Raw genomic sequence first — 24,456 nt, 5'->3', positions numbered from 1 at the left:
CCACGTACAAAAAGGAGAATTTTGAGATAAGGAGCAGGGTTTTCACAGTAAAATAGAGAGGGGGAAAAAAGTACAAAGAAAACAAGGCATATTCATTTTTATAACAATAAAATTGACCAATGCCCACCTTGGTAGTTTTTTATATTAAGTTACCTATTTTTTTATAATTCTGTTTTCTATTTTAAAGTGTATTTAGTTATATACAGCTTAAATATTGAAGGCTGCACATTTTGTCATGTGACTGACTCCTATTTCTGTAGTAGGTTTTTGGTTTTTTAATCCCCAATATTGGACTGCTTAGATAATGGATTTTCTTCTAATAGTAGTTGTTGTATTGATGTTATTAAAGAATGTTTCAAAACTAAGTCATAAATTTTAAGTGTGACTTTTCATAATATTCTGTGTTTACCTACTATTTCTTGTTCTGTGCAGTAATTATGTTGTGGATAGGAGAATTGTTGTGACAATAACCTTTTATGAACTGCAGTAATTCAGAAGAAATTTTTTGAAATGTGTTGTAAGCATACTGTGTGATGCTTTTTTATCAGGGAATACTGGAGAGGTCTGAGACAGAAACAAAACAAAGACTCAATAATCAGATAGAAAAGCTAGAGCGTGAGATATCTCAGCTAAAGAAGAAACTAGAAAATGAGGTGGAACAAAGACATGCCCTTTCCAAAAATCAAGAGGCAAGTATAATTATAAATATGTTATAATTGCTTTAGTGAAAATAAAGCCTGAGTTGCATGGCTTCTGCTAGCCTACAGTGCATTGTTTTTCATATGTGAAATTTACAAACATGTTGGGGCTTCATGTCATGTGTGAATTAAATACAAGTCTAAAAATCTTGTGTTTTCAGGTTCATATCCTGGATCTTAAGAGGCAACTAGAGACTGAGACAAACCGTCACATTAACACAAAGGAACTTCTGAAGAATGCCCAGAAAGAAGCTACAGTATTGAAACAACAGCTTAATAATACAGAGGCTCAGCTAGCATCTCAGTCATCACAGAGGGCTTTAGGGAAAGGTAGGGTGTTTTCCTACATTGAATTTCTTTTTATGTTAAACGCTGCTCTCTGCAGAATGAGAAAAATCATCGTTTAGAGTTAGGAGATCAGTACTTTAAATAATAAACCTCTTCATTATTGCAACCACAGATTCGAGCAAAAGGTAACCAGGATAAGTTTTTAAAGTAAAATCTAAGTCCAGACCAATTTTAACAAAGGAAAAAATAATAAAGCCAAACTTATTAAAGGATCCCTTTTATTTTTGTTTTAAGGCTCTTCCATCTATAATGTTACCTATTCTTAAAAAGCCATTTTTTTGTGAAACAATTATTTACTGTAAGTTTCTATTTTGATTACGGATGACAATTTTCTGTAGGGAAGCTTTGTGAGAATCTTTTTTTTATTATTATTATTGTTTTCTTCCTTGTTGTTATCCTCAAAAGACTTCAGTTTTTAAATAGAACAGTGGTTTAAAAGCTGCTTTAGGCTTCCACAGTTAACAGTATGTTCTGATATTATAGGTCAGCCTAGTACAAGTGAAGATGTGGATGATCTTCTAAGTCGACTAAGACAAGCTGACGAACAAGTTAATGACCTGAGAGAAAGACTCAAGACTAGTTCTAATAATGTGGAACAGTACAGGGCCATGGTTCTTAGCCTAGAGGAATCCCTTAATAAGGAAAAACAAGTAAGTAGTTAACATCTAACGTTCTTGAATAAAGCAAAATGAAAGATGTTATTTTTTCGTTTGTATTGTAGTCTGTAGAATTATGGGGCGCATTGCAAAGAAACTCAAGCTAGTTTAGAAGGCGTTGCAAAATAAAGGAGTAAGACTATATTTTTGATAACTTGATTAAAAATACTTCTAGTGATGAGAAAACTTTTTGCAGCATATTTTTAGAATGTTGAATCATAAGTTTGACTCAGCTGTACTCTGCCAATGTCTTTCTTCTAAAGAGGGGAATTATCTTTTAAAAATTCTTCCTATAACACTGTGATCAGTGATTAAAAAATTTAATAAACTCTCAGTCAAAAGCAGTTAAATCACTACCTTTTCCATCAAAATGTTACGGTCTTCAGTGATGCAAGAGAACATTCTTTATGTGGTCTCCATTCTGTCAAATACTTCACCATGTTAATGGTGAACAAGGCCCCTTCTAAGCTATTCAGCACGTCAAAATAAGAGTCGGGAAAACGGAATTCTCATTTTCTACTTAAGTTACAGCATCAGAAGATGACAGAATGTTTTTAGTCTAGTATCCAGTTCTCTTCTGGTCTGTGTTCTGTTTCTGTAAAAATCTCATCGTAGCTTCATTTGCTTTGAGTATTGCAGACTTTAGTGTGTAATAAGAAGATATGCTGGCTTCTGTGTATTTGAATGTAGTCACCTAAAACTTTTTTTAGATGTACTTCCTGCTGTATTGCAGTTTTGAAAAAACAAATATTTTTTTTCTTCTGTGCTATATGTGGTCTTCAACATTTTTAGTGATGTTCTAAATTAGATCTTGAGAATACCTGCTCTGGCTTTAAAATGTTACTAAAATGTTGGTTTCACATTGGAATACCATATTTAAAGCAAAATAAGACAAAAAATATTGACCTCTTATGATGGATTTTGATGAAGGTGACAGAGGAAGTTCGTGCAGCTGTTGAAGCTCGTCTGAAGGAATCTTCAGAGTATCAAGCACAGCTGGAAAAGAAGTTGATGGAGTCAGAGAAAGAAAAGCAGGAACTTCAAGAGGAGAAACGTAAAGCTGTGGAGAATATGGAACAACAGGTATGCATCGAATACCACCTCCCTTAAACTCCTTTCCAGAGAGTCTGAAAGACTATGCTTTTACTTAACTTCCTAAACATAGATTTATTCTCGCTCCCTTCTGTAGAGGCAATACAGTATAGTAGTGTCCAAAAATAAATCTTTTAGGATATACAAAAGCCTAACTAAATTTGAGAGATGACCAAACATGAGTAGTACATTAAGTTTCTCGCTTCATTAGGGTGGTGGTATATTTAAAACTGTCACCGTCCTCTTGAACTTTGAGCACTAGTTGCAGAAAAAACACAAGTAAAAACCTTTGAGAAAGGTTTCAGAAAAACGTTTTTGCAACATGAGCCAAAACCACATTTGTAATGTTCACATACCCTAAAACTGGAGCAGTCTTTGCCCTTATTTATTTTTTCTGTGTTTGGGCTCTTACTGGTCTTGAAAGAAACATTATGACTGCAGCTACTATTGCTTCAAGCGTGACTCTGAAAGAACAGTAATATTTTTCTGCCAAGAAAGAGTTCTGAGTGTTTATAAGTCAAAGCCATGGAAGTATTTCATTTTACATTTCAACTTGTTACAAAATAATTATACTTAAGCTTTAAATTATTCGTAAGTCTCTACATTCATAGCCTTGCAGAGTTCAACGTTCTGTAAAATACTTTACTATTTAGTCTTAAAGTTTTGTTTTGTTTGGTTGTGTTTTTTTCACTACAGTTATTGGAACTAAAGAAGAGTCTTACAACTGTGCAGTCAGAAGTTCAGGAAGCCCTTCAGAGAGCCAGCACAGCTCTAAATAATGAACAGCAAGCCAGGCGTGACTGCCAGGAACAAGTATGTTTGTAATGTTTGCCAACTTTAGCCAATGGTAGTAAAATTAATGTAAGCTTTTCATCGTTTTTAGACTAAACTCAAAACATTTTCTAAGGTTGTGTTTCCAATCAGTGACTGACAGATAAAGATGTTCTTACAATTCTTTTCCTATTTTGTGAACATCTGCTTATTTAATGCTTTGTTGTTTCACCTTATCAAACATTGTGGTGTTAGAGTAAACTGATGTTGAACATAACATAGTGTTGCAGGCATAGTTTTTGTCATATTAAAAATAAAAAAAAAAGGAAGGAAAAAAAAATAAAACAGAAGGTGCTATGAGAGAATCACACAATGGCTTGAAGGGATTTTAAAGATCGAGTTCCAACCCCCCTGCCATGGGCAGGGATGCCACCCACTTGCTGTTTCTAAGGTCTAGTTCGTTATGAAAAGATAGATTGTGGAAAGTAATTCACTGCTTTTAATGAATTCCTACTTCCCTCTCCTGAGGCGGGAAGGAAAAAGAAAACGAACACAACAAAACAATGGGGAAAATACCTTTTTAACCCAAAACATAATTGTCATTTTAAAACTGCAGGCAATATGACATTTAGCAGCACCTGATAAGATTGTCTTGCTAACCATGTTTTTACAGTGAATCTACTTTTCTGTAGGTGAGAACTCCAGCAACACTGATTAGTGTAAAGAATAGAGAAAAACTTCTAGCTGTCGGTTCATCTAACCCAAAATTTAATAGGCAGGCGTTTCCATTTTTTCACCTAATACTATAACCACAGTCTGTCTTTAGCTTTTTACAATCATGTGGTAAATATCTTTGCCTATTCGGTGGATGTTCTTGGAAGAATTCCTGCATCGCATCCATGCAAAATCTACAGCAAGAGGATTGATTGTAGACTAGCTCCTCCCAGCCTCTAAAGGAAATAATTACAAATTCTAACTTTTCTTAAAAATAATAATTCCTTTAAGGGAACCATTCTAAGAATATCCATTTCTTTTGTACTTGAGAATGACAGAGGTTTTGGCCAGTGGTTTTCATTAGTGGTCACTAATTTTGTCTAGCATTTTGAGAATCTCTGTGTACATATTAAATGTAACATTAAGGATATCAGAATCTGTTACTTTTTTCTGCAGGCAAAGATGGCTTCTGAAGCTCAAAATAAATATGAACGGGAATTAATGCTTCACGCTGCTGACGTTGAAGCGTTACAGGCTATTAAAGAGCAAGTTGCCAAGAATACAGCAGTACGGCAGCAGCTTGAGGAAGCTGCTCAGAAAGCTGAGTCTGCATTGCTAGAGTGCAAAGCCTCCTGGGAAGAGAGAGAGAGAATGATGAAGGTACGATCATTTTTATGGTTCTAGTAGGTGTTTTCATTTACCAGTCTATACAGGTTTCAGTCATTGAACCATTTTGTTGTAGGATGAAGCTTCAACACTTGCATCCCGCTGCGAGGACTTGGAAAAACAAAATCGATTATTACATGAACAACTGGAAAGTCTGAGTGACAAGATGGTGACCTCTATGAAAGAAGCCATGCCATCTGCATTGAATGTTTCTCTGAATGAGGAAGGGAAATCCCAGGAACAAATCTTAGAAATTCTTAGGTAAACTTAGCTCCAAGCTCCCTCTGGTGGTGATTATAAATTCAGTTGCCAAATTAAATAGTTCTCTCTTGCTTTATATTTCAAGCACAATGTGTAAAATGCAAGTACCCTTTAACTTGGTAGAGATTGTCCTTCATCACTAACTAATAAAGGAGACTTCTTTCTACTCCTAGAAAGAAACTGAGAGTCAATTTTGACAAGAAGCTAAAGCATATTTTAGAAAAATATGATTGGCAAGCAAGTTTCATAGGGATTATTTTCTTGTGGTTTTTAGTTTTATCTAAATTATTCTAGAATATGTTTTCTAGGATTTTCTTTTTGATCTTTCTGAACTCAGTAGTTTTTCAGATAGAAGATGCTTCAACTTAAAATGCTTTGTCTTGCATTTTCATTGACATAATGCTTTGTTCATTTTCTTACTGCAGATTTATACGTCGAGAAAAGGAGATAGCAGAAACTAGATTTGAGGTGGCACAGGTGGAGAGTTTACGTTATCGTCAGAGAGTGGAACACCTTGAAAGGGAACTCCAGGAACTACAAGACAGTCTCAATGCTGAGAGAGAGAAGGTGCAGGTATGGTTGGATATTATTGCTTATGATTTCAGTAAGTAGAGGGCTGTTCTCTGTGTTCTACTTTCTCTCATTTGCTGCCTTTGCTGAGCTGGGGTTGGTGTATAGCCAAATGGAGGGTCTTGTTCTGGGTCCTGTGAAGCAGTATGGCAATCCCAAAAACACATAAATAGGGAAAATAAAGATCTTTTCTCTTGAGTTTTTCCCCTGTCCGTTTTTGTTAGTGATACTTACTTGTTTTGAACGTGTGTGACACAAGGAATGCCACCATAGCTATGTAAGACAGTGTTATGCCAGATCCCAGTAAGTATGTAAACATACGCAAGCAAGGTAAATGAGTAAGTTCAATCTTTTTAAAAGGTAACAGCAAAAACCATTGCACAGCATGAAGAATTAATGAAAAAAACAGAGACCATGAACGTACTGATAGAAACCAACAAGATGCTAAGAGAAGAGAAGGAGAGGCTAGAACAAGAGCTACAACAAATGCAAGCAAAGGTTAGTACTGTGTTTCACTTGTTTCCATGTATTCAAGTCAGACAGTTAATGTCTGGATATATCATTGCTAGTTATTTAAACTGGGGTTATTCCTTTACATCATACACAAATGAGGAAATGTTCCATTGAGAATTTTATAAGACGCTGCTTCACCTAGAGTATTGGAAAGTCAGAAGTTCAGTTCTGTTTAAATGGAAGAGAAAATCAGCATTTTTTACTGGCTAAAGTTATAACAACAATATCAACAGGTAAATGAAAAATGGCACAGAAATAGATACAAAGCAGTCCATAGCCTTATTAAGAATTTAAAAGGGAGATACTTGCCTCTTCCCATTTCTGCATACCAGTTGCTTTGATAGAATCCAGTGCAGCGTTGCTTGACTTCTAATACATAATTGATAATCTGTTTCCTGAAGCAAGGTACAAAGTGAGAATCTTGAGATTGTGAAGGTGTGTTTATAATTTTTTCCCTGTAGGCTTGTACTCCGCTTTTGCTCCTTGTTGGTTTCCCTGTGCACAGTTGGCTACTGAAGGGCAGCGAGTGGGAGAAGAAGCTATATCATGACTTCTTGAGGGTGGTTTTGTGCTGGGTTTCGGTTTTTTTGATCTCTCCGTCCGTCTTACCACCATTATTCAAGGCCTACCATATTCCATTTTCTTCAGTCTTAAAAGATCCAGATAGTTTAATCCCCAACTATCCTTTTTTTCAGGTACGCAAGCTTGAGGCAGACATTCTACCTCTACAGGAGTCTAATGCTGAATTGAGTGAGAAAAGTGGAATGTTGCAGGCAGAGAAAAAGTTGTTGGAAGAAGATGTCAAACGCTGGAAAGCCCGGACACAGGTGGGAAATGCATCTTTTAAAACAAGGTGTTCTGGGGGAAGGACAGGATGGGGAGAATAAGTTATCAACCCTTGGGAAAAAAAAAAAAAGTTCTAAAAGCTCTTTTGAAACAAAAAATGTAAGCTATATTGCAAAAAGTGGTCAAAAACGAGGAAATGTATTTGCATAAGCAATGCTTTTTAATTCAGTTTTAAAATAGGCTATTCTAGTTCATTGGCAGTCCAAGTCAAAATACAAAAGCAGCAATGCTAATTAAAAACGAATTTATATGTGTAACTGTGTAATCATCTTCTGAAAATGCAAAATGTTTTGTCAACCTTTCAGCATTTATTGAGTCAACAGAAGGACACTGATCTTGAAGAATATCGCAAGCTACTTTCAGAGAAGGAGGCAAACACCAAGCGTATACAACAAATGAGTGAAGAAACGGGCAGGCTTAAAGCAGAAATAGCCAGGTATGGTACTTAATCAAATTAGTAAAAACTTCTGTGCAAAACCTCATTTTGTGCAAAGCTTCATTTATAATGAAGCGCCGATTGGAAATTTACTTTCTTAACTATCTCAATGTAGCTGTTTCATATTCTTACTGTAACTTGATAATATGCAAATGAAACATGAATTGTTTTGAAGTTCTCTCTTAACTGAACATGAATGTGCATTATCCGTTTGTACTGCGAAGTCCTAGAGAACACAGTTCACTACAGATGATACACATGCTATTACATAAATAAGCAGTATTGAAATGTATTGTTTCAAATATCTCATTTGCATCTCCTTCCAATCTTTTGCTATTTAGAACGAATGCATCCTTGACTACAAGCCAGAATCTTGTTCAGAACCTGAAGGAGGAAGTAACTAAAATAAGAACAGAGAAGGACACCTTGCAGAAAGAACTGGATGCTAAAGTGGCTGACATACAAGAAAAAGTGAAAACTATAACACAGGTCAAGAAAATTGGGCGCAGATATAAAACTCAGTATGAGGAGCTGAAAGCACAGCATGATAAGGTAGATAAACTTCTTGTTTGCTTGCAAAGAAATTCATCTAGAGTTAAGTATAATCTGGCTAATGATTTTCACATTCCCTTAGTATAACACTACAGGAACACTTATCTGCAAAGACAAAAGTAGAAAATTACGTCATTTATTCTGCTGTAGGCTCAGAAACTGCCACAAATCATAAGCTGTATATCATTTAATAATTAGCAGCATTGTTAATAGAACATTGGAGTTCATTAAAATACCTGTGTTTTCATAGAATTGTAGGATGGTTTGGGTTGGAGAGGATCTTAAAGATCATCTGGTTCCAACCCCCTGCCATGGGCAGGGATACCTTCCACCAGACCAGGTTGCTCAAAGCCCCATCCAGCCTGGTGTCAAACACTTCAAGGGATGGGGCATCCACAGCTTCTCTGGGCAGCCTGTGCCAGTGCCTCACCACCCTCTGAGTGAAGAATTTCCTCCTTATATCTAATGCAAATATACCCTTGTTTAGTTTAAAGCCATTACTCATTGTCCTTTCACTACGCTCCCTGACAATGAGTCCCTCCGCAGCTTTCCTGTAGGGCCCCCTTTACGTATTAGAAGTTCAGCTATAAGGTTTCCCTGGAGCCTTCTCTTCTCCAGGCTGAACAACCCCAACTCCCTCAGCCTGTCTTTGTAGGAGAGGTGCTCCAGCCCCTGGATCATCTCTGTGGCCCTCCTCTGGATTCGTTCTAATACTTCCATGTCCTTTTTCAGTTGAGGGCCCCAGGGATGCACACAGTGCTCCAGGTGGGGTCTGACGAGAGCAGAGCTCTGTGCCCTGCTGGCCTTGCTGCTTTTGGTGCAGCCCAGCATGCGGTTGGCTTTCTGGGCTGAAAAAGCATGTTGCCAGCTTATGTCAAGTTTCTTGTCCACCAGCACCCCCAGGTCCTTCTCCTCAGGGCTGCTCTCAGTCCATTCTTCGTCCAGCCTGTACGTGTGCTTAGGATTGCCCTAGAGCAAATGCAGGACCTTGCACTTGGCCTTGTGGAAGCTTGTGAGGTTCGCACAGGCCCACCTCTCAAGGCTGTCATAGAATCACAGAACAGTTTGGGTTGGAAAGGACCTCAAAGGTTCCACCCCCCCCCACCATAGGCAGGGACACCACCCACTAGTTAGGTTGCTCAGGGCATCATCTAACCTGGTCTTGAACACCTCAAGGGATGAGGCATCCACAGCCTCTCTGGGCAACCTGTTCAGTGCCTCACCAACCTCTGAGTGAAGGTCCAGGTCCCTCTGCATGGCGTCGCTTCCCTCCAGCATGTCAACCGCACCACACAGCTTGGTGCCATTGGCAGACTGGCTGGGGGTGTGCTCAATCTCACTGTCCTCATCACCGACAAAAATGTTAAACAGTACTGGTCCCAGTGACCCCTGAGGAACACCTGTCGTCACTGGTCTCCACCTGGACACTGAGCCATTGACCACAACTCTGAGTGTGACCATCCAGATGACTCCTTGCCTGCTGTGTGGTCCATCCTCTCCAATATAGAGACAGGAATGTCATGGGGGCATGGGGACAGTGTCAAATGCTTTGTACAAGTCCAGGCAGATGATGACAGTTGCTTTTCCCCTAACCACCAGTGCTGTAACCCCATTGTGGAAGGCCACCAGATTTGACAGGCGCAATCTGCCCTTAGCGAAGCCATGTTGGCTGTCACCAGTCACCTCCTTATTCTCTGCCTTGGCAGAGTTTCCAGGAGGATCTGCTCCATGAGCATGTTTTGCCCAGAACTTAACTGATTCGTTTGCATGCAGAAGCAGCTTGTGAAAGCAATAACATTCTAATTGGATAGTACCCTTTAGCCTTATACCACTTGACATATTTCAGATGGTTGCCGAAGCAGCAACTCAGTCTTTGGTAGAACAACAAGAAGAACAAGTTTCTGCCCAGGAAGTACAAGAGCTGAAAGACTCTCTCAGCCAAGCTGAAGGGAAGACAAAGTCTTTGGAGAATCAGGTTGAAAGTTTACAAAAGGTAAGATCAGAGTGAGCAATTTCAAAGCACTGTGTTCTACTGGAATCTTAAATAAGTAACTGAAGACTATGAGGCTGTTATTGTGTGTGTTTGTGTGTACACATACATCTGTGTGTACACAAACGTGAAACGACCAAGCTATGCGTCTGTCTTGCCAGGAAAGATGGACCTTAAACCTGGTTTAAATCCTGTGTCTAGTGTCTCTCATTGTTTCTTGGACTAAGTAAGTGCGGAAAAAAAATGCTCTTCTCTCAGCTATTGCATTCAGAGAGGACTGGACTCTTTTTGTTGTTGTTGATTAAAAGTTTTTTATACAATGGCCAGCTAATAATAGGACTGTGGAGCATGTTAGACTGTATGTGCTGGAGTAGCTCATTGTGGCCAATCTTTCTCTATAGAGTATATCAGAAAAGGAAACTGAAGCTAGAAATCTTCAGGAGCAGATATCACAGCTGCAATCAGAACTTGCTCGTTTCCATCAAGATCTGCAAGAGAAGGCTACACAGGAAGAACAGCTTAGGCAGCAGATCACTGAGAAGGAAGAGAAAACTAGGAAAACCTTGCTTGCAGCCAAGCAGAAAATTGCACAGTTAGCTGGTATTGTATTTTTTTGATGTTCTTAAAGTGTCATCTTTTGTTTGTTGTTTTTGTTTGTTTTTTAATTATTCCTGTGGAAAGTATTTAGACAGAATTCCTAAAATATTTTCTTGACTGGATGTTACAGAACCTTTCTAAAAATGAGAAATTTAAATTCCTTAGGGAGATGATACAAGTGAACAACTAGCTGTACGTTGGGGGAATTAAAATTTTGCCGTAGTTTGGCCAGCCATTTTTTTGGCAGTCTGGTTGATTAGACTGACTACTTTGGTAATTCTTCCCTCCTTTCCTACCTTTCTATAATGTACAGGTGCAAAACATACCAATTCTATTTTTAATTGATGTTGAGAGGAACAGTGGTGGAAGAACTTGCTGGAAACATCTTGGCATTCTATAACTGCTCATTTTTTTATTTGTCGGATATATTTGTTGTCTATTTTGTGTTTATTTTTACTTAATTGGCTTTAAGATCTCTTTCTAAAGCTTAACGTTTTTGGGATTTCAAAATACTTCGGTAACCTTTTAAAACTGACAGACATCCAGTATGCAGAGTAGGCAGTTTTACAGTGGCAAGACTGGATTCTTTCCTATTCAATTAGGTACAAAAGAACAGCTAACGAAAGAAAACGAAGAGTGGAAGCAAAAGAGCAGTTCATTAGAAGAGCAGAAGACTGAACTGGAAGTGCGGATGAGTGCACTCAAGTCACAGTATGAAGGTCGAATCTGCCGTCTTGAAAGAGAGCTTAGAGAGCAGCAAGAGCGACACCATGAACAGCGAGATGAGCCACCAGAATCTACAAATAAGGTACAAAATCCTTCTAGAAAGCTGTGTGAGAGGAAATAAACTGCTTTTATGTTCCATGACCGAACTACAACAACAGCTCTTAGTACTAGCACCATTGGTTTGTTTTTTATCTATATAGTAATTAATTTCTTGGGAATATTTATATGAAGGTGTTTTTTCTAAACATCCTAAATAACAGATGGAAATTCTTGTTAATAAATAAATCAAATTAAAAAAACATCAATGACCCAACAAACTGTACGCTCTTCAAGTTCTGCTATCCCCAGATTACTTGCTTTGAAAATATGTAAGGTGGCTTTAGTAAAGATGCAGAACTTAATTTAAAACCTTTTTTTTCTTTCCAGTCAAAATACCCAGTGTTAGCAAGCATACAGTTGCATTGTTCACCATGAACCAGCCAATAAACTGCACTGTTTTCTATTTTTCTATTTTCATACATCTGTTCAGCAGGTTTTGACATTACTGAATGTCTCAATAGCTTCAAAAAATATCTGAAAAGATCTGAGAAATTACTGAATTGGTTGATATATTTGGTATGACTGGTTTGATTTATTTTGGAGAACTTGCAGTAATCACAAAATCTGACTAGGTATGCTAACTAATGTTATCAATGTTTAGTGAAGAGATCTGTCAGCTGAAGTGTTTCACCAAGTCACTCAGTCTGTTTCATATTTACATGGCATGATACTTTTACATCTTACATTGTAGGTCCCAGAACAGCAGAGGCAGATCTCACTCAAGTCTACTCCAGCTTCAGGTGAAAGAGGAATGTGAGTTAAAGGGTTTGGGGATTTTGCAGTTTCTGTATTTGGGAATTTTTGGTTTTGTCTTCATCTATTTGCTCTTCTTTTTAGTAAACTACTGATTTTCACAAATTTTCTTTAGCAACTTGAGAGATGCTGGTTGAGACATGATGTTCCTCCTGATTTCTCAGACCCATTTAATCAATAAAGAAAAAAAAAAATATTTAATCAATAAATTGATTGATTTAATCAATCCTGTCAGGTGTTGAATTGTCATATTAACCACCAGGAACATGATTTTTGGGGAATATAAAATATTTTTAAAGTGTTTTTAGACTTCAAGAATCTTTAAGTAGTACAGTTGATTATTACCTTTCCCCTGTTGAGTGAGGGGATCTTCCTTGTGCAAAGAGCTCAGGCTTGAGAAATGCGCTAAATAGATGGCAACTAACAGATAAAATTGTCAAATGAAAAAGCAACCAACCTCTAAAATGGAGATTATTACTGTATTACTAAGTTTAGAGAACCAGTTCCCTTTTAATTTTTATAACAGCATTCATTTAAACCAAGGCTGTGATGTTTAAAAATGCCATTTTAAAATTTGGCTGATCTTTGTCTCAACCAAGACTTTATGTTGCTCTGTATTGAGTGAGCCAGTTAGTTTTAGTTTAAGATATATTACTAACTATACAAAAGACCCAGCGCAGCTTATGTTATGAGCTATGCACTGCTCCTTTTGATCTGCTTACGGTTTTGTAGTTGATTAACCTTGAAGAAATCTGTCAAACCTTTAAGCTGGACAAAATGCTGCTAATGGTATAGTGGGTCACTTTTTTTAAACTATTAGCAAATTTTGGAAGACATATCATTATGTCTTTGCAGGTTTTTAAATTCAAAACCTTTAAAAATGACTATGGTTATGATAATGTATTTAAACTTGATATTTTAAAATCTGCTTTTAAATGTGTGCTACTATCACGAATCCTGTCTTTCAGTGCTAGCACTTCAGATCCACCAACAGCGAATATTAAGCCAACACCAGTTGTGTCAACTCCAAGTAAAGTGACTGCTGCAGCAATAGCTGGGAATAAGTCTACTCCAAGAGCTAGTATCCGTCCAATGGTTACTCCTGCTACAGTCACTAATCCTACCACTACTCCAACTGCCACAGTTATGCCTACAACACAGGTGGAGACTCAGGAAGGTGAGCATTTTAGGGTAGTACAGGGTTCTACAGTAAACATAAATGGTACTTTTCCCTTGAAATCTCATTAATTATTAGTTTAAAGATACTTGAAGGTACTTTCATTGTCCCTGCATCTCTTTAAATACTGTCCTTTTTAAGGCAACAGAAATGTTCATAAGTTCTCAATTCCTGAAGACAGGTGTGAGAAGCAATGTTAACTGAATCTAGGAAACATTGAGTTTGACTGTTCAGGGCATTCTGAAGTGGAGAATGTGAACTGTGCTAGATAATACGAAGTCAGTTGAATGTGCTACTGTTTGCCTTTCAGCTATGCAATCAGAAGGACCCGTGGAGCACGTTCCTGTCTTTGGAAGCACTAGTGGGTCTGTGCGTTCCACCAGCCCTAATGTTCAGACATCTCTCTCTCAGCCCATCTTGACTGTTCAGCAGCAGACTCAAGCGACTGCTTTTGTGCAGCCCACTCAGCAAAGTCATCCTCAGATTGAGCCCGCTAATCAGGAGCCATCCCCTACCATTGTAGAAGTTGTACAGAGCTCTCAAATAGAGAGGCCCTCCACTTCTACAGCAGTGTTTGGCACAGGTTGGTTTCATTTTATAGGCCTACCTTTTTGAATCATTGATTTTAAGTAGCTCTACTGTCAAAACAGGCCTAGCTTCAGAAAAAGAATTTGCTTGTGATTTTTTTTCCTCTTAGTTTACTGCAAATTTTACAAATTTTTACAAGTAGGCTCCTTTCTTGAACATTCCAAAATGCTACTCCTGAAATTCTGATGTCACCACATTCCTTAAAGATAAAAATTCATGTATTTATCTATCCAGAGTGGTGTTGGGGTTTAACACATTAAACCCTTCTGCTCCTGTTTCCACCATGCTGTTGGAGCAAGGTTAATTTTAGGAGTCATTAGTAAACTATGTAAGCTGGAATATGAAATATAGAGAACACTAATGCTACTCAGTGTGGCGCGTTGTGTGTCTGTTTGCTGCACACAGTGTAGAATTTGGTTTAGAATACATATTTCACAAAACAGACTTCTGTAAACTGCTTTTTTTATTTTCCAGGCTGATACTCTGTTAACTCTTAGGTGCCCTTGTCAGAAGCAAAAATGTTGGAAAAAGTATTTTAACTATAATCCTGAGAATCTTATATTGGGGTTCAATTAGGGAGTGAATATGGATCCAAAAACATAAGGCTTGTAACCACAGAGGCTGATATTTTCACGATGTAGGAGACAGCAAAATGAAATTGATTCTGTTATCATTCAGTGCAGAAAAAGAGGTGGTCTTCCAGAGTAAAATACCAAACCTTTTGATTTTCTGCTTCCTACATTTGTAGTTCTCCTTCAAGTAACTGAGAGGTTCTTCTAAGTTTCAGCTACCCCGAGTTCTTCTCTGTCTAAACGTCCACGAGAGGAAGAGGAGGATAACACTGTGGAAAACTCTGAACAAATTTCGGAGGAGACAGTGGATGTACCTCTTCCAAAGAAAATGAGAAACATGCAGAGAGTTGGTCCTGAGGTTTGTAGGAACATAAAATGCTACTACTTAATCTGCCACTTTGGTTGATTTTAATGGGAAGAGGAAGTGTGTTACTTCAAAGCAAGTCATTTAATTTTTGACATGACTCTTTCTTCTGTCAAAAAAGAAAGCAAGTACGTTTGGGTATCATAAAAGGCAGAGGTTGTTGCGGTTGCAATGGCAGATTCAAATCTTGGCTGTAGTGTGTATGGAGAGAGGAGGCCATATTCTAGCATTGAAGAGGAAGAATTTAGAATATTTTTAAATGTGGTCTAGAAGGTCATTATCTACAGTCATTCTGCCAAGGAAGCAAAGACGAGAAGTTTCATGGAAAAGCTTAGAGAAGATGCATGTGAAATACTGCGTGAGGGAGTCGGGATATCCTGCGTGAGGGAGTCGGGATATCCTGGAAAAATGGATTGAACTTGAGATACCTCACAGCAGACAACTCATGAAAAATATTAAGGAAGACAAAGGCACTTCATTAACTGTGTAGGAAACAGATGTTGCATAATGTAGAAGGGCAAGATTGTAAGAAGATTATCACTGAATTTGCTCAGAGGATGAAGACGGAGTGGGAGACTTCAAGGTTTCTTTCCTGGTTCTGAAAAGTTTTAGAGATGTAGAAGAGAATAGGTCCAGTAGACTGGAATGGGAAAACTGTATTTCTTCAGGTGCTAGATAAAAACAGAGCTAAAGGAGAACAATAAGCGTTATCCATTATCTTTGTGGGAAAAGATAAACTTTATATAAAATAATAATAATGATCTCTGCTATGTTAAAGAATCAAACTTTAGGATTAATGATGTGTTTTAAATGTGAAAAATATATGGTCTTTCAGGAGGAAGTGACAGCAGAAGAGAGCACCGATGGTGAGGTAGAAGCTCAAACATACAATCAAGACTCACAGGACTCAATTGGAGAAGTAAGCATATTTGAAAAGAAGAAAGTTATAATTTCAGCAAAAATAAGCTTTTTTTTTTCAAACAATGTTTTTGAAAGAAATTTCAAATCAGGTCTTGCAGATTTTCAATAGAAAGCAGTTAAAACCATTTTAAGTTTAAACTTCCTACGTTCAAGGATAGATATTAAATTTTTATTGCACTCAGCATATACCTATATAAGTAGCTGTGGGAATGTTAATGGAGCTTTGCAATTTTGAATGTAATTTAATGTGGTTTAGAAATCCGAGTATCTTTATACCAATTCGATGTTGTGAAACTGAGACGTAGAGATTAAATGTGTCACAGTCTTAAAACAGAATTTGAATTTTCATTTCTTCATTTACTCCTTTGCTTTCTGGCTTTAATTTTAGAGAAAGATTTCGCAAATCCTTGAGCAAGCTTAGCGTTAGATGGGTCACGGTGTGTTAAACAACAAACAAAAATACTAAAATAAAAGCAACTTAAAATGCACGTTGTAGCAGAGTTAGCAAAGCCAAATACGAGTGAAAAACGTGTATTTAATCTCCTTTCTCTTCAGAAACATGTACAAATTATGGTAATTTTCTAACTTAGAAAAGCCTCATATAGAGTTGTAGAATCTATTTCATATAAGTAGTAGTGGATATTGAGTCTTTAGTGAGGCATTTTCCCTCAATAACCTTTATATATTTAGATGTTTATCCCCCCACTAAGTCCTGGCTGTGTGCCGTCTGTTCCACAAGTATCTTTAAACTTCCTTTAAAAGTTCTAGTACTTGATGTGCTTATTTTAAATTCTGCTGCTTTACAGCAGAATTTGCAATATTATAGTGACACATTGTTTGGAAAATAGCAAAATCTAGTTACCTTACCTGAACCAGAAGTCCTGAATGCTACAAAAAGTATATGTTAGAGTCCTAATTTCTCTTTCATTTTTTGAGAGGCTTTTTTTCCTTGATGCATTTTTTTTTAATAGCATTTCTGGTCATTTTTGTCTGATTCAGTTCAACTGTTTTGAACATACATTTGTGCTGAATGAAAAGAGAACAATTTGATAACTCTGGCTATCATGCGAGTTGCTTTACTGTTCCTCCAGACTGAAAGAACTCTAAAACAGCAGCTCAGAGTTGATGCTCAGAAGAGAAATGGTTATTCCTTGATCCTGGGGAGACTTTTAGTTGTCTGTATTTGATTGTCATATGCTACATTTTGTTTTCTTTTTATTATTTGCTTTTATCTTTTACAGGGTGTTACACAGGGAGAGTACACTCCCATGGAGGATAGTGAAGAAACTTCTCAGTCTATCCCAATAGATCTTGGACCTCTTCAGTCAGATCAACAAAATACTTCTTCATCTCAGGATGGTCAGTCCAAGAGAGATGATGTAATTGTGATTGACAGTGATGATGAAGATGATGATGATGAAGAAAATGAAGGCGAGCAGGAAGTATGTATACCATAGAATAACTTTATTTATTTAATATTTATTTATTTGCTGTACTTACATTTGATGAAAGATAAAATTGTAAAGCTCATCTTGCACAATCAGTATAATTAAGAACATCCTTTTGGCTGTATAAGTATTGTCTGGACTTCTGTAGCCTGGACTTAGTGTCTCAAAGACACTTGCTAATTCCACTTGATTTTTTGAAGTTGTAAAATTCCACAATGCCTCTGAGTTCCAAAATGAGATCCCACCCCCGCCCTGCCCTTAGCCAAGCCAGCCTCATGCCCTCTTTGCTTCACTTCAGACACATGGGAATTGCCTGCTCCTGCATTGCTTACAGGTGGCTAGCATTTGTGGACCTCAGCAGATCTCACTAACTAGTTCCTTGAGCAATCTACAGTCTGCTCTCCCCAAATCCAGGGTAGTAGCTTTGCTGATAGTTTTTCTTGAATCACCAAAGGATTTTAAATTCAACCATTTCATGATTGCTGTGGCTAAGGCAGCCACCAATCATCACTTCACCCACAAGATCATCTCTATTCACAAACAACAGATTGAGGTAGGCAGCTTTCATAGTTGGCTCCTTGAGTCCCTCTGTCAAATTTATCTTCAGTGTGCTTTAGGAATTTCCTGGCCCTGTTGATGTCTGCTCTATGATAATCCCAGTTAATATCTGGGAAGTTGAAATAACTTGTAAGGACAAGGGCAACTGATTAAAAGATTTTCCCTAATACCTTTTATTGATGTTGTCATCGTGACTGGGTCATCTATAGCAGACACCCATCATCTGCTCTATTAGCTTTCCCCCTAATCCTGACCAGTGGATCTCAACCATGTCATCCCCAACTACAAATGCTGTACAGTCCAACCCATTCCATAGAGTGCTGCTCCTCCACCTCACCTGCCCTGTCTGTCTCTCCTGAAGTGTCTGTAACTGTCCATCATGGTATACCAGCCACAGGACTCTTCCCACCAAGTCTTTTTTCCCCTCCAAGTTGAGTCTATTTTGCTTGTGACTGTAATCAGTAAGTGAACTTCCTGTCTTTGTCTTGCTCCTTGAGCTTTTCTATCTTATTTTGTGCCTCTCTCCTGTTGAAGAGAGGGAGTGAGAGAGCAGCTGGGCGGGTATATGGCAGCCAGCTGAGGTCAGCCTACAACAGCAATTGAAAAATACATACATCCACTCTATGAACAATGAACACTAAATATCTTCAGAAGGAGTTCCACAAACAAAGGGGGTCTCTGTACCATGAAGTGAAGCTTACCGCTGGGCTATGTGAAGTGTTTCTGCTGCTCTTTCAGTGTTTCCCTAAGGGATTTTTACGGTACTATTGCAGGATTATGAAGATGAGGAAGAGGAAGATGAGGATGATGATGAAGACACAGGAATGGGGGATGAAGGTGATGATAGTAATGAAGGAACTGGTAGTGCTGATGGGAATGATGGGTACGAAGCAGATGATGCTGAGGTGAGATTTATGCCTTTTTATAGTCTGCTAAATTACTTGGAAGAAATTGGTGGTGTAATGCATTTGGAAGTATTTGAATACTTGAAAGTCATTTATCCCAGAAAATTGAGGTTGCTAGGAGGTGTAGTAATTTCTGTTATAACTGAACTTTTCACAAGAAAAATCAACTTTGAATGTGTAAGACAGAATGAAAATGCAAAGTGTAAGAGCCAGCATCAAAAAATGTGGATGCCAAGTTAGTGAGGCAGTTTCTTCAAAAGCTGGATATTTCATTGTCTGTTATTAAATGATGATGACCATGTTGTTCACATTTGTGTATGCACAGATACTCAAAAATTTTGAAATTTCGTACAGTTGCATACATGTACGTAACTTCATAGGTATATACAGGAATATTTTAAGATTTCATATATGTGACTTTTTTTACTTTCTGAATGCTTATATATTCTTTTTACAGCCAGAGGGTGTTTGGTGCTAGATCACATTATGTTTGTTGGTTTTAGGGTGCTGATGGTACAGATCCTGGAACAGAAACTGAGGAGAGCCTGGGAGGAGGTGAAAGCAACCAGAGGGCAGCAGATTCTCAAAATAGTGGTATGGTTGATTCATGTTTATTCAAAATCTGTCTGTAAAGGGGAAAATGTAGAAATCGTTTTGCATGTGTTAAAAATTGCTCTTAAGGATGTACGGCAAAGTGCTAATGACCATTTTAACCTGAAATGTAGATTCCATTGAAATGTTCTCTTCCAGATACATTCTGCATTCCTTTGATAACCCTGCAGCCTCTGGTTGCTGTGGAAACTGCTGTGGATGGCTCAGGAGATTAATCCCTTCAATCCGAATCAGTGTTTGAATAGTCAATAGCTTGTTTTGGTGCTAGTGTTGGCTTAGCTGGCACAAGTCCCCTTTCAAAGGATTTGAAGTAACAGTATTGTGCTGTCCCCACTTCTGCAAGAGTAAAAATGTCCATTTTAATGTGGTAACAGAATTTGAAGATCTACCTTAATTTTTTTCTCAATTAAAAATATTTGGAGGGCATAAATTTACTGCTCCATATTTCCGTATGTTTTAGGTGAGGGGAGTACAAGTGCTGCGGAGTCCACTTTTCCTCATGAAAGTTCAAGAGAACAGCAACCATCATCTGCCTCAGAGAGACAGGCCCCTCGACCCCCCCAGTCACCACGCAGACCACCACATCCATTGCCTCCACGATTAACTATTCATGCTCCTCCTCAAGAACTGGGTCCTCCAGTACAGGTATAAAATAGCCCTAGCAGTTCAGAAGAACTGTATGATTTCTTCTAAATGAAGTCTAAGTATTCTGCATATTGTAAAAATAGATCACATCTATTTAGCATCCTGAAAATGGAAGCTGATCAAAATGACTTAGAATGTCTCATTCTACAGATTATCACTGGAGAGGGGACATTGAAAGCGGTAAAGCACTTGTATCTTGAAATGATTATACCAATGTTATTTATTAATGCGGGCTGATATTTCCACTATTTAAAAAAACCTGTTCTTAAACACCTTGTAACTCAGACTAGTAGGGATTTTTATTAGTCTCTGCCCCAATGCAGACCGGGCAAAGGAAAATTGCTATTCGTTTTCTAAGCTAAACCTTTCAACAAGAGTATCTGACTGATGATTATGTTTTGACATAGACCTATAGATTTTGTAAATGAAAATGTCACAACCTGAATTTTGCAAAAAAAAAATAAAAATAAAAATAATCTAACTATGGAACTGTACTTTACCATTAACTTGTTCTGTGGCTCAGGGCCATGAAATTTCTGTGCTGAAATTTTTTGTCCTCAGTAGAAAGTAAAATAAAATAGTAACGTTGCTTACCCAGGATTTAAACCTACATGCTTCTCTTTCATGGTTAGGCCAGGCAGCATATGTGAGCTGTTGGGTATCTGCTGCCACGATCTATTCTTTAAAAAGGTATGATGGTGTACTGAGCAGTGTTCTATACTGAAATACAATTGTTATGCTCTTATTATGTAGCCACTGTACTTGGCTCTGATTGAACAACTCTGTGCTGTTAGAATTCCAGGGAAGCATTCACAGTACGTTTTTTCTCTTTACTGTAAAGAGAATCCAGATGACTCGAAGACAGTCAGTGGGACGTGGACTTCAGCTAACTCCTGGTATAGGTGGGATGGTAAGTGTATGAAAGTCTACTACTACTAACCTTTTTGAGGGAATTCATAACTCTTAGACATCTTCAGGAAAAAAAAAATGTAGCTACTGGGGTCAGGAGTGAGATGGATTCTTGCAAGTAATATCTCAGCGCTGTTAGTTTATATATTAATTATGGAATGCAAGTACTAGAAAAGTTTGGTTGAGAAAAAAGGTGTTGAACTGATTTTGTCCATGTCAGATTTAATTACTTGTTTTTAGAATCAGTCTTAAGTGGATATATTATTTGAAAAGTGTTTTCAGCCTCATACTAAAGGAGCAATGCTAATTCACATATGACTTCTGACTGTCTCTTTCAACTAATTTTGACCCCTTTATCTAATTTCAACCATATTTGACAGAACAAATACAAGTTCTTTGAGGGTGGGGAGAGATTGACTGTGATGAAAAAGTATACTTTCTGCGATCAAAGGCATCAGCTCAGTATATTTTTATTCTGCTTGCATTGCATGTACCAGGCATTCAATTTCTGCTTGGAACTGGCCTAACCACCTGTTTTTTCGCCTAGACAATAATTGAGCATATGGAAGGGAGCTTGGGTATTTCAGAAAGGTTTGAAAAGATACGGACAAGGAGATGAAGAGAACGCTTCATGGATTGGGAACGGATGAGGGAAGAGGGAGTGGAGGTGTCTGGCTTTGTAGGTAGTGTAGGAACAAAAGATACAAATTGATTCGCATTGTGAAAAATCCCATAATCCAGGTATATTAACTAAGACACATAATTCCTATGTATTTATGAATGAGTCACCTCAGGATTCCTTTGTAGTCGACACTTTGGCAGGGTTTTCTCTTGAAGCAGATGTCTACAAATCCTTTAAATGTTGGGTGTCATGGATATGTGGTGGGTTTTTTTTGTGTGTGTGTGTCACTTGTAAGGGCAACCTATATAAGCGGCCCAGATTTAGATGTCTGAAGTGACATAAAACTTGTGTTACAGTTAAATCTGTCTTTGTTTTGCTCAACAATGTGGGAAAAAGCAAACAAACCCTTAACTTGGCTTGGTAGGAACTGGAAGTACATTGTAGGCTCTCATATCAGTCTCTTTTTTTCCAGCAGCAGCATTTCTTTGATGATGAAGACAGAACAGTTCCAAGCACACCAACTCTAGTAGTTCCACATCGTACAGATGGGTTTGCTGAAGCAATTCAGTAAGTAGATGTAAAAAAATGAGTAGAATTATGACATATAGTTTTTCCTCTTGTCGTTGAAATGAAAATAAATTCAAGCAAAATGAATTTCTAATGGGAGTAACATGCTATGATGTATACAAGATGACTAATCTCATCTTGATTAAGTAAACATTGAAGCATGTATTATGAAACTTAACAGCAAATTAGGAGGCAGGTCACCTCCAATATTTGTTTCCCTCAGCCCCCATACTAATATTCTAACAATTAGTAACAAATGGTGGATAATTTTGTGTTACATGTGCTACTGACCAGTAAAAGTAGCACAAGTTCACCTCCATTTTTGGATTTGGGATGGTTCTGCACATGTCTACTAATCCACTTAAAATTGTGAGCATTCATCACATGAATAAGGAAATAATATTCTGTTCAGGACTCTTTTACTGCTTTTTATTGCTTTTGGATGCAGTCCAGATAAGTTTGAGAAACTAATCACTATTGAATTAGTAGTAGTTTAGCTTTCTTTTGATGATTACTATTAATTCATTTTGTCTCACGCATAAGTTGTTCTCTTGTTTTGTTTAGAAAATTCTTTTTTTTTCCTGATCATTGGAAGCTGCAGAATTCTTTTAAATTAAAATCTTTATTTTCATAGTTCCCCTCAGGTAGCTGGAGTTCCTCGATTCAGATTTGGACCCCCTGAAGATATGCCACAAACTAGTTCAAGTCACTCTGACCTTGGTCAGCTTGCATCACAAGGAGGTAAATAATTTCTATACTTCTTCCTCCATGGTTGTTTGAGTTTAAAAAAAAAAAAAAGTTCAGCCATTTAAAACGCAATTCTCCTTTGGGTGCATGTGGAATGTGGGAACCTCTGACTCCTAAATAATTGTCAGCAGAAAGATTAATGGTAAAATGAAAAGGTGTTTCCTTCAAGATGCTAGACTTCTATTTTTATTATGGTTTAAAAAGTAGAATACTTCTGTGGCTGAGAGACAGGCTTGTGAACTGAAGAAACATAGCTGCAGTTTTACGCAGAACAAATTGCCTGCTGGTCACCAGACACTTATTTTAACGAGAACTGAAATATTGCAGGACTGGCTTTTTACTGTACTTTTCCTGTTGACATAAGCTTTTTTTTTTCAGTAAAATCACATAATCAGAATATCCTGAGTTGGAGGGGACCCACAAGGGTAATTGAGTCTAACTCCTGGCTCCACACAGGACCACCCAAAAACCAGACACTGTGTCTGAGAGCGTTGTCCAAACGCTTCTTGAGCTCCAGCAGCTCGGTTCCCAGACTACTGGAACTGGGGAGCCTGTTCCAGTGCCTGACCACCTCTCGGTGCAGAACCTTTCCCTAACACCCGGCCTGACCCTCCCCTGTCCCAGCCCCATGCCGTTCCCTCGGGTCCTGTCGCTGTCCCCAGAGAGCAGAGCTCAGCGCCTGCCCCTCTGCTCCCCTTGTGAGGGAGCTGCAGGCCGCCATCAGGCCTGCCCTCAGCCTGCTCTGCTCTGGGCTGTAAAAAACAAATGACCTTACTACTCCTCAGCTGTCTTGCCCTCTAGATCCTTCATCATCTTTGCAGCCCTCCTGTGGATATTCTAACGGTTTCAGGTCATTCTGATGTTGTGGTGCCCAAAGCTGCACCCAGTGCTCAAACTGAGGCTGTACCAGTGCAGGGCAGAGGGGTTGATTCCTTCCCTTGACCAGCTGGCGGTGCCATGCCTGAGGCACCCCAGCATGCAACTGGACCTTCCGACTGCCAGGGCGCACTTGACATGTATTCAGCTTGGTGTCAACCAGAACCCCCTTCCCTTTCTGCAGGGCTGCTCTCCAGCTTCTTGTCCCACAGTCTGTACCTACCCAGGGTTGCCTCAGCCCCAGTGCAGAAGCCAGCACTTGTTCTTGTTAAATGTCATATGGTTGGTGATTGCCCAGTCTCCTAATTTGTCAAGATCTTTTTGCAAGATCTCTCCACCCTCAGCAGCTCCTCCAAATTTAATATCATCTGTAAACTTAATTTGGATGCAGGACTTGAATACATACTGACCGTTTTTTTAAAACCATTAGAGAACTGGCACTAAAATGGAGCCCTGCAGAACCCCACTAGTGACTGTCTGCCAGCCTGATGCAACTCCACTTACTATAACTCTTTGAGCCTGACCTGTCAGCCAGTTGTTTGCCCATCATATTATGTATTTGTCTAGCTGTTTGCTGGATGTTTTGTCCAGAAGGATATAAATAATAGGGGAAATCAGCAAATGCAAAGAAATCTTTGAGATATATTCTTACTTGTT

The 24,456-nt window shown here is 38.3% G+C and overlaps 1 protein-coding gene across 3 annotated transcripts in view; it reads left to right on the top strand.

The window, feature by feature from the left end:
* The window catches only part of TPR (translocated promoter region, nuclear basket protein), a 44,815-nt gene that overhangs the window by 14,291 nt on the left and 6,068 nt on the right, over positions 1–24,456 (top strand). Inside the window, exons 20-46 of one of the 3 annotated variants that reach the window (XM_080602318.1) lie at positions 549–689; positions 860–1,028; positions 1,530–1,696; positions 2,633–2,785; positions 3,491–3,607; positions 4,736–4,939; positions 5,022–5,206; positions 5,632–5,779; positions 6,137–6,274; positions 6,985–7,116; positions 7,441–7,571; positions 7,913–8,123; positions 9,970–10,116; positions 10,515–10,713; positions 11,313–11,518; positions 12,227–12,288; positions 13,257–13,465; positions 13,776–14,048; positions 14,841–14,983; positions 15,825–15,908; positions 17,152–17,352; positions 18,690–18,821; positions 19,325–19,415; positions 19,894–20,078; positions 20,920–20,988; positions 22,082–22,176; positions 22,811–22,917. In XM_080602318.1, coding sequence (XP_080458444.1) covers positions 549–689; positions 860–1,028; positions 1,530–1,696; positions 2,633–2,785; positions 3,491–3,607; positions 4,736–4,939; positions 5,022–5,206; positions 5,632–5,779; positions 6,137–6,274; positions 6,985–7,116; positions 7,441–7,571; positions 7,913–8,123; positions 9,970–10,116; positions 10,515–10,713; positions 11,313–11,518; positions 12,227–12,288; positions 13,257–13,465; positions 13,776–14,048; positions 14,841–14,983; positions 15,825–15,908; positions 17,152–17,352; positions 18,690–18,821; positions 19,325–19,415; positions 19,894–20,078; positions 20,920–20,988; positions 22,082–22,176; positions 22,811–22,917 — 4,099 coding nt within the window. Of the gene's footprint in view, positions 1–548; positions 690–859; positions 1,029–1,529; positions 1,697–2,632; positions 2,786–3,490; positions 3,608–4,735; positions 4,940–5,021; positions 5,207–5,631; positions 5,780–6,136; positions 6,275–6,984; positions 7,117–7,440; positions 7,572–7,912; positions 8,124–9,969; positions 10,117–10,514; positions 10,714–11,312; positions 11,519–12,226; positions 12,289–13,256; positions 13,466–13,775; positions 14,049–14,834; positions 14,984–15,824; positions 15,909–17,151; positions 17,353–18,689; positions 18,822–19,324; positions 19,416–19,893; positions 20,079–20,919; positions 20,989–22,081; positions 22,177–22,810; positions 22,918–24,456 lie in introns of all 3 variants that reach the window. The other 2 variants (XM_080602317.1, XM_080602316.1) reach the window with 2 other exon arrangements.

Source organism: Anser brachyrhynchus (assembly GCF_964034855.1).
Source record: "Anser brachyrhynchus genome assembly, chromosome: 8".
In the NCBI taxonomy this organism is placed as follows: domain Eukaryota; kingdom Metazoa; phylum Chordata; class Aves; order Anseriformes; family Anatidae; genus Anser; species Anser brachyrhynchus.
This window is presented reverse-complemented; position numbering and strand designations above follow the sequence as displayed.